Source organism: Paroedura picta, unplaced genomic scaffold, assembly GCF_049243985.1.
Source record: "Paroedura picta isolate Pp20150507F unplaced genomic scaffold, Ppicta_v3.0 Ppicta_v3_sca21, whole genome shotgun sequence".
NCBI lineage: Eukaryota > Metazoa > Chordata > Lepidosauria > Squamata > Gekkonidae > Paroedura > Paroedura picta.
The window spans coordinates 2,146,285-2,155,845 of record NW_027518618.1 but is presented as its reverse complement, the minus strand read 5'-3'; the positions used below and the strand labels follow the sequence as shown (position 1 = coordinate 2,155,845).

The 9,561-nt window shown below is 54.0% G+C and overlaps 1 protein-coding gene across 1 annotated transcript in view; it reads right to left on the bottom strand.

Annotated features, from left to right (window-relative positions):
- Positions 1–556: 556 nt before the first annotated feature.
- Positions 557–9,561, bottom strand: part of ARHGAP35 (Rho GTPase activating protein 35) — a 105,079-nt gene continuing 96,074 nt past the window's right edge. The window contains 3 exon segments of the mRNA XM_077318579.1: positions 557–5,752; positions 5,754–5,952; positions 6,981–7,086. Coding sequence (XP_077174694.1) covers positions 5,129–5,752; positions 5,754–5,952; positions 6,981–7,086 — 929 coding nt within the window. The 3' untranslated portion in view covers positions 557–5,128.

Genomic DNA, 9,561 nt, shown 5'->3' with positions numbered 1-9,561 from the left:
TGTGCACACAGAAGATCCTGAAACCAATTTATTTTTCTGGACACAGGAGAGGGAAAATTTTTGACATAAGGTGGAAATTTCAGGGCTGCAAACTGAGCTCCGCCGGGCTAGGTCGACGCTGATATTGTAGGGCTGTCCGGACCCACAGAGTGGGGGGGGGGGCAACTGAAACCCCACATGCCAGCTTGCCACGCTGGTCTGGCAATTTCTAGCAAGGCACATCTAATCTCTTCCCCGTAAGACTGTGCTGGAGTGGGTGGGTTGCTCAGCGCAGGGGTGCCCCAGCTTTTCCAGGCCACTTCTCCCCTGGTTCCAGTGTCCCAGCCCTGCCCTATAGAATTATTTCGGGGTGTGGGATGAGCTCCCCCTTCCTGCCTTTCCCCAAGGTCACATTCCAGCAAGGATGCCCACCCACCCCATTCAGCACTGTAGGCCGTTCCATCCTTTTCGATTACTTTGCTGAAAGGGTCCCCCCCCTTTTCCTTGGGGTGTGTGTGTGTCAAAGCAGCAAAACACAACATCCAACTATTGACCAAAAGAGCTGCAACGGGGCAGATTTGGAGGATCCTTTTTTTTGTACAAGATTTGATTTATTAACTATGATACATATCACGTAAGGCCTTTTGAAGTTTTTACACCATTCCCATTGAGACACATACAATACTCTGTAGCAAATACATGATTTTTCTTCTTTAAACTCAGCAGAAAAAAAGGGGGCGATTTAATTGTTTTGTTTCCTTCCCCCTGCGCCTTCCACGTTTTTTTCATGCACTAATTGGATTGGCCTGGGGGGTGGGCGGTGGTTGGGGGCAGGAACCACAAAGTTGATTTAAAATGTCCTTAAAAAGAAGCATTAAAAGAGAGAGAGTCTATCACCAAGAACTAATGGATGTTGTTAGGTTCCTAAAATACAAGAGAAAAGCATTATACCTTTTTTCTTTACATACAGATCTTTCCGTCTTTTGTTTCTTGTGGGGAGGGGAGTGTTTCGGGAACTACCAGCAAGTCTTTTCTTATTACCATTAATATTTTCCCCCTCAACTCCCCCAAAAGGGTTTTTTGTTAATTCAACACAGAGATCCATTTTACATGTGAAAATACAAGTACCGGGGTGGGGGGGGGGAAATTAGCCAAGTGGAGAAATAAAGTCTAGCAGTTCGGAAGAAGGCTTACTCTCATCCAGAGACCCAAGACGGGGCTTTCTTCTTTTAATGTACACATGGGGGGTTTAAGTTTTCTTTTATTTAAACAATAACTTACGCCCTGCCTTAAAACTACATTTAAAATACAATATTTCTATCGTATTTTCGACTTTACAAAGGTGTGTGGGAGGAGGAGAGTTAAACCTAACAGTCAAAACTAGGACCTATTACACAACCTGAAAAGTGGGGCAGATGCTTCCCCCCAAAAAAAACTGAACCTCTACAGTCAGAGCTAGCAGACGGGTGTGCCTTGTGGGCCACGGGTGGTCGCTGTGCAGTCTTGTGGTCCGCCAAGCACATCCCACTGGCCGGGGGACAGAAATCAGAGAGAAGATGCCGTACAGAATGGCTGGGTCAACAACAAAGACCCCGAGACCCGACCCAGGCAAACAATTTTTCTAAAAAGTGTGGGGGGGTTTTTTGTAAAAATCCTTCAGTGGGGTTCCTTTTGAGGATTCGCTTTTTAAAAATGAATCATGTGTATAAATTATCTGATCAGCTGCAAGCATGCAGAGAGGTGACAACAGGGACCACAGCTCGGCATCTGCTGGACGGGCAGGGCAGGGCAGGGCCTGTGCCCCGTCTGGCAGAGGACAGCCCAAAAGACTGGTGCCCGGGAACCTGGAGAGCAGCTGCCGACTGAGTGGGCAATACTCTCCGTGATGGACCACGGGCCTGAAGAGGCAGCTTTGAACCTGTTTGCTGGGTCTTGCCATGTTGGCTGTTTCCCACCAGGGAGGGAGTTTGCTGTTTTCCGCTTCAAAGCAAGCTCAGGGGATTCTTCTTGGAGAGAAAGCCAAAATGTGTCTTTGTGCAGAAGATCTGTCCCAGCAAGCTGGGAAGAGACCCCACCCCGACACGACTGTCTACCATGACAATGCATGATGGAAATCTGCCCCCACCCCAAACTGCATGAATGCACGCTTTCAGAAAGTGTTTTTGCTGACCCAGGCAGGCAGAGATTTGGCCGCTTGGTCCAATCTGCAAGAGGGCATCAGGTATGAAACCACTTCAGAGGAACAGTTGGGGAGAGACTGGGATCAATTCTGGGTGTTTTGCAACAATTCCATCCTCTTCCCAGCCTGCGGGTCAACCTCAAACCCATACAACTATAGGACCAAAGGCCCAGCCGTGGAGAAACCAAGATCTGCACTGGGCCCAAATCATGAATTCTTACCCCTCCCTCCATCTCCCCCTCCCCCCAAGAGTGGCACACCATTTGTGGCAGAGGAGAAGTCCTGCTTTGGCAGAGGGCAGGACAAGAGGGGCAATCCCACAGAAAGCCCCCGGCCACCAGAGAGACTTCAGGTGGCTTTTAGCATTTTCCCTGCAGGAGAAAAGAGATTCGACCCAGTCCAAAGTGGGCACGAGAAGTTCCTTGTGTCCAGCACAGGGGAGGCGGGATGGCGGGATGGGAAGCAAGTGGGGTTGGCAGCTTCCCAGATCCAGGGAACATGCAAGACTGCAGAGGGTGAAGAACTGGGGAGAAGGGAGCAAACACAGCAGCCCTCTTCCGTTTTCCTGCGCCTGGTACAACGGCCCTTTCTTGGCTCGGTGGGCACCTTTGGAATCCTGGCACAGAGTGGTGTGGGCACAGCCACCACATGGCTGCCCTAACTTACCTTGAGCCACACAGTGAAGACCTTGGTGTTGGGGTGGCAGGTGCTGCCAAAGCAACGTGAAAAAGAACCTGTCCTGCCAATCAGATTTCCAATGGCCAATCAGAAACCTTGCTGGGCAAAAGTCTTACTTGGCCATGCCCACTTTCTTAAAAAAACACTGGTGGGCAGCTAGGAAAGGTGTTGGCAGGTGCCACGGGGCCCAGGCTCCTCAGGCAGGATCAGGTCCAAACCAACTAGGCCGCAGCTCAAGAGAAGGGCAGGACTGGAAGGCCACAGGGGATCATCCAGAGAGAATCAGCACACTTCTGCAGGCTCGCCAGGTCACTGAGCCCCTCACTGAAAACCAGCGACTGGGTGAGAGTGAAGCCATTAAAGTAGCCCCTCAAGGTACTGGTGGGGGGCAGTGACTGAACTTTCCTCAAAAAATCCAGCCAGGAAGGGCGGCTCAGTCTCCCTGCAGCTGTTGAGAAGGGGGTCTTGCAGATGTTTAGCCTCAGACCCTGAGAGAAGGCACAGAAATTCATACCTTGCATATGCACCAGAAGTCACCTGGCCGAGGTGGGAAAGCTGCACTTCCCAGCCTATGTTGTTTGTGGGCCAGAACCAGGAGCCCAGCCCCGCACTGGGAGGAAGGTTGGAGGGGGAAGCCCTTCAGCCCCATTATCCCTCCCAACTGCCCCATGTTGATTTTTTTTTTAAGCATTATGCACACGTAGTCACTAAGAGAGAGGTGGGCTGTTCGGTTTTCCTTGTAACATTCTACAAAAAAAAAAAAAAGATTCCAATATTTACATAAAAGCTTCATTTTGCAGAGACAGGAGAATACAGAAGTCGGGAGGGAGGGAGGGAGGGAGGCCCAGCAGTGGTTCTTCCTGTCACAGGTGCAGTTTCTCAATGCCGCTTTGAAACAAGGGACAGGGCACTCAGCTTATTGAGAGCAGAGAGGCGGTGGCTGCAGATAGCGAGGGGAGGGGGGTCCGCCTACCGGAGAGAAGCAGGGCGAAGATGGGAGTCCGGTTGTGGGAGGGGGGCTGGGGCTCCGGCCCCTTTCCTCTCCCCGGCCACTGGACTGGAACGACATTGAAATGCTTTTCTTTAAAGTGATAAACCACAGGTTGTTTTAAAGTGCGAAGAGACAGAAGGGACCCCCCCCCCTTTCATCCTCCCAGTGGTACCGTGGAAACTCGTTTACTGAGAACAACACCCTCTCTCCTGCACGCATCCTGACCAAACCTGGTGGCCGCCCCAACCTCGCTCCTCTTGAGGGTCGAACGAGGAACCGACGAGGCCTCCAAAGAGGCGGAATTCTTTCCTCTCCTTGTGCCCATAAAGCAGAAGCCCTTCGGGGCAAAGGGCGGGTTATCGCAAGGCACCTCCCGGCCAAGGAGCGCATGAGAAGACCACGGGGCTCTGAGGATTGTTTGGAGGAGGGCAAGCGAACAAGCGCACGGGGCAAGGGACACATGAAACTCTGGAGCTGTGGCACACGCATCTATGCAGACGGGGGGGGGACGGGACGGGCAAAAGCAACTCAGCTCTTTCCGCACACTGGTTTGACAAGGCAAAGCCACGGAGGCACCTGCCTTCAAGGAGCCGCGACCACACCGCTGGGGCTCTTCCTGGCCCCCCTGCCTTGTGTCTCACACGACTGTTTCCATCGGCAACTCTTTTGAAAAGCTGTGGTTCCAACCTCTCCCCCCCCCCCCGCCTCATTTGCAAGCAATCTCATGCCCCACAGACACACAAACAAAAACACACACCCGCTTGCGTGCACGGCCCCTCTCGCAGGGTTTCTGTCAACGGAAAGGGAATCTAGAAACTCAAGTCAAGACGGCAGAAGGCTGGACCGCGGGCAAAGCCCCCTGGATACTCAGTGCCCCCGCCCGCCCACTCCAGTTAAGTGCTAACACCAATATTCCGTTTGGGGGGGGGGAGAAAGAGAGAGAGAGAGAGAGAGACTGATTTGTCAAGGGGAGACCAAGCCAAGAGGGTTAGGATGGCCCTGGGCCCAGGCCTCCTCCTGAGACCCTCCCTCCTGCCCTGCACAGACTTCTCAGCAGGAAAATGAACCTGCTGGCAACACTCCTTTGTGGACCGAGAGCCCGACCCCACCACCACGATTGGAAGGGGGGGGGGGCAGCGTACGTGGGGTGTGTGGGGTGTGCCTTCCCTTCCTCCAGCACTCCTTCCTCCTCTTCTCCCCCTTGAGAGTCTTTCACGACAACCAGCCACCGCCTCACAGTCAGGAGAAGGAGGAAAGTTCCATTCCGGCCTTTGTCCAAACCGTCCTCAAAGGCTTTCCCCTCAAACGGACAGGTCGGTCCAGGCCTTGGAAGCAGCCAGGCTGAGATGATGAGGATTGGTCTCGGGGGTGATTTCAGGGGGATCCCCCTGAAATCGGAGAATTGTCCAGCAGTGTAGGCCGGGGCTGGGTTCAAACTTGTGGAATGTGTTTTTTTGGGTGGGTGGGTGGGGAGGGCACCGTCTATCAGGCCCGCTTGGTTCATGCACGGCGAGGGGAACGGGAGAAATGTCCACCCGCAGTCTCGGACTGGAGTCTCCCGGCTGACGTGGGCTGAAACGTATCCTGACCCAACGGATCCGGCGTCCAAGGAGAGGCCCGCAACCTCCTGCCGACCCCAGAAGCCCGTCTGTGCCGAGCACTGGGAAGGGGCCGAGGCTCCGCAGGAGAGGAGAAAGAGAGTCCAGTCTCTGTTCCGCAGGCAAGGGAAGGAGCAGGCCTCTGTTTCCTGCCGCTCCGGAGGTTTCACAGTGTGTGCTGCTCGGCCTGCAGCTGAGGCGGGAGCAGGGGCTGCAGGGGGGACTGCGGGGACGGGGGAGGGGTCTGCGGGGGAGAAGGCTGGGCCGTCCCGGGCGTGGAGGAGAGGAAGGGGGCGCTGGTGGGGAGGGCAGATGGAGAGCTGGGCGGGGCGCCGGGGGGCTCCACGATGGGCCGATGGTAGAAGAAGAAGGGGCACTGGTGGATGAAGAGTTCGATGATGGTCTGGTAAATGCGGGTGGCCGTCAGGGCGTCCATCGTGCTGAAGTCGGGCCTCATCAGGGTGGGCCAGAAGCAGATGGACAGGTTCTCGCTCGTCATCAGGTTGACCCGGCTGTGGTGGCTCACCCTGCAAAGACACGCAGCCGGGCAAGGTTAGCGAGGACCGCTCCGCCCCACGGGAAAGCCACTGGGCCACTGGCACGCGTCCACGTGGATCATGCCCCCGGCTTACGTGCCAGGCGGCAGCAGAGAAATCACCACCGACACTGTCCATGTCCCCACCCCAACTTCTGCCCCCTTGACTACGCCAGACACAGTTCTGCAGCAGGAGCAGAGGAGGCAGAACTGGAGGCAAACCCAAGCAAGGGAAGGGCTGGGGGGGGGGGGGGGGGCTGTCCCGGCCTAGAGGGGCCTGTGGATAAAAAACAATATGCAACTGCCCTGTAGTTCAGGGGTCCCCAAAGTTTCATATTTGGAATTCTGGCAAGGCGTGGTGGGTGCAGCCACAAAATGACTGCTCCAGGAGGAGGAGCTAGCCACAAAATGGCAGTGAAAGCATCACCTTGGCAGAACGGGAGATTCTTGTGCTGGGGCGGCAGTCGCTGGACTACAGAAGCAATCTAAGATGGGGAAGTGAACACGTTTAGACCCACAGAACGGGGAGGCTACGATTTCTAACTTAGAGGGCTGCTACAGTGCTGTGGAGAACACGCCCCTCGGGCGTCACAAGGCTGTAGCACCAAAGGGGTTAATGCGGGACTCGTTAGCAGCAGGCAGAAGAGCGGAGCTTTGTGAACGCGGCCTGTGCCAAGCGACCGAAGCCCTGCCGCTGCAGCCAACAGAACCGGGGAGGGAGCAGGACTGAGAACAGACTCTGCCAGGGCCCCACTGCCAATTCCTGCAAGGAGCCAAATTCACCGGACTTAATGAGACCCTTGACAAATGCAGGCCTAATTGGAAGACGTGTCAGGAAAGAGGTTCACTCCAGGCAGGCCCTGCTGCTGCTGCCGCAAAACGAGCCAGCGCTGACTTTGCACGGCTCCTACACTTGTTTGACAAGCCCCACTACGCGACAGAGGGGGAGGGCCTCACCCTCCCCTCCCCAGGCCCGCTTCTCAGGGGGGGGGGAAGCAAGAAGACGCGGATCGGACATACTTGTTCAAATGAGAGATGACATATTTGAAGACCTCGTGGTTCTCCTTGGGAAATTTCTTCAGCACCTCCTTCAGGGCGTGCAGCTTTTGCTCCCTGTCGTTGATCTCTGTTTGCACAAGGAGGGAAATGACCAGTTAGAAGACAGGTTATTCCCCTCAGCTGCCCACGCGTAAGGCAAGCACCAACACTGCTCCCAAAATGAAATCCTGGGAGCCCCTAGCCGCTCCCGCCCACCAGCCTGCAGTGAGAGCAAACGGAAGTCATGCTGTTAAATATCAGAGAACCTAAAGCAGAGAGGATCCAGGCTAACTGGCAGGCGACTAAAACTATTTTCCCTGCTGTTTTATCAGTTCCATGACACGTGCCAAGCGATGTTCAATATAAACCTTCTGTTTGTTCAAAAACTGCCATCTGACCCAAAGATTCCCTGAAACATGAACATGATTCTGGGTGGGGGGAGAATTGAGATCTGAAGATTGCAGGAGAGGGGAAATCACAAATGGCCCTCACCTCCTGGTTTAGAACCTGTTTCATTAACTGATGACATTACGAACACAAGACCAGGGAGGGCCCATCTACTCCAGCCTCCCATCCTACACAGGGGCCAGCCAGATCCTCTGGAGGGCCAGCCACAGGGCAGAGAGGCCAAGGCCTTCCTAAGGACACCAGAAGAGCCCTGCTGGGTCAGACCAGGGAGGGCCCATCCAGTCCAGCCTCCCGTCTCACCCAGGGGCCAGCCAGTTCCTCTGGAGGGCCAGCCACAGGGCAGAGAGGCCGAGGCCTTCCTAAGGACATCAGGGGAGCCCTGCTGGGTCAGACCAGGGAGGGCCCATCCAGTCCAGCCTCCCGTCTCACCCAGGGGCCAGCCAGTTCCTCTGCAGGGCCAGCAGAAACCTGATGCTTCCTCATACTGAATCCAAGCACTGGTCCATCCATGTAAGTCTACTCAGGCCAGCAGATCCGGGGTCTCCTGCTGAGGTTCTTCACCTCACCCCTAGCCTCATTCTTTCCAGGGATTGCACCTTAGACCTTTTCCATGGAAAGCAGCTGCTCTTCCACTAAGTCACAGCCATGGCCCGAGGAGAGCAGCTCAGGTGGCCGACTCCTTGAATCGTATCCAATCGTACCCCAAGAATACCGCATTAGTAGATATTCTAGAAGCTCAATGACTTCTACTCAACTTGTACTCAACTTACAGAATGCTCAGATGGGCCACCTGGCTGGATTTACAAACGTTAACTGACATGGGTTACACCAAGGTAGAAACAAGATTTGGAGGCAGGCTCCCGTTCATTACTAAAGGGGCCCGTGGGGAGAGTTTCCCAGCCGATGGCATCCCACAGAGCCCACTCTGCAGCCCCCTAGCATAGCCCCCCAAATCCCACCTAGCACAATAGGGAGGTGACAGCTGTGGGAAAGAGCTCGGAGCAGTGGCCCTTTCATAACAGTGCCATGATTTAGTGACCCTACGTAATTTTTTAAAAAACAAAGCACGCATGATATACTGGAAGTCATTTCTGTGGCTTAGGGGGGCAGGGGTGGGTAAAATTAAATCCAGAAGATGCTGCCTCAGCAGTTCTCCCACACAATAGAACTTTTTTCTGGCATGCTATTTTATTTTCTTGCTCTAGGTGGTGCTAGAAGTATAATTCCGATCTAATCACTGGAGCCCTTCAAGGAGGCAAAAAATGTTCTCTTCAAATATTGTGATAGCTCTGTCAAGAGAGGACAGGCTGCAGCTCCGTTGAGGAGAGGATTTCGTCAGTGTTGTGGCTGACCCATTCAAGCCCACTGCCTCCACAAGGACACCCACAAGCCACAACATCCACTGAGGATGAGCAAAAGGAGGCGACCCCACACCTGCTGCTTTGCCAAATGTGCCCACCGCCGCCCCATGGTATGTGCGGAGTGGTGAGCTTGCCACCACCTTACAGGTACACCGCAGCCCACATGTGCCTGCCAGGGCCAAGCCTCCTGCGACCCCGCCCCGCCTCCAACGGCCTGCCTCCCGCCCCCCTCCTACTGCCAGCGCCTACTGCATTTAGACTGCAGTGGGCTTGAATACTAGTAATGATAATAAGTAGTAGCAATCACCAGGAAATGTGTGTGTGTGTGTGTGTGGGGGGGATGATTTGAAACAACACTGAGTAATAATCAAAATTTACAAATGGTGCTTTCCACCTCCTCTAGAAGGCCCTACTTATTTCACATGTTTTACATTTCTATGCCGCCCTCCCTTTAAACGAGTCCCCAATTTTTTTTATCATTGAGAACCTCCTGAAACATTCTTCAGGCTTCAAGAAGCCCCCAAAGTGGCACAAGTCTGCAAACTATGGGTGGGAAGAACAGCAGTGGACACGCCCACCTGGAGCCCCTCCCCACCCCTCCAGGCCCATCACTGACTGGGGGGGAGGGTGGAAGGGCAGGTCAATTTGACCATATTATCCAATAAAGGTTTAACAAATTTTTTAAATATATTAAAAATTTACTCCCACCCATTTGAAAAAAGCCTTCCAGGGCAATCAAGAAACCTTTTGAAAGTCTTCTTTAAATAAAGGGAAGCTTCGGTGGTGTTCCACAT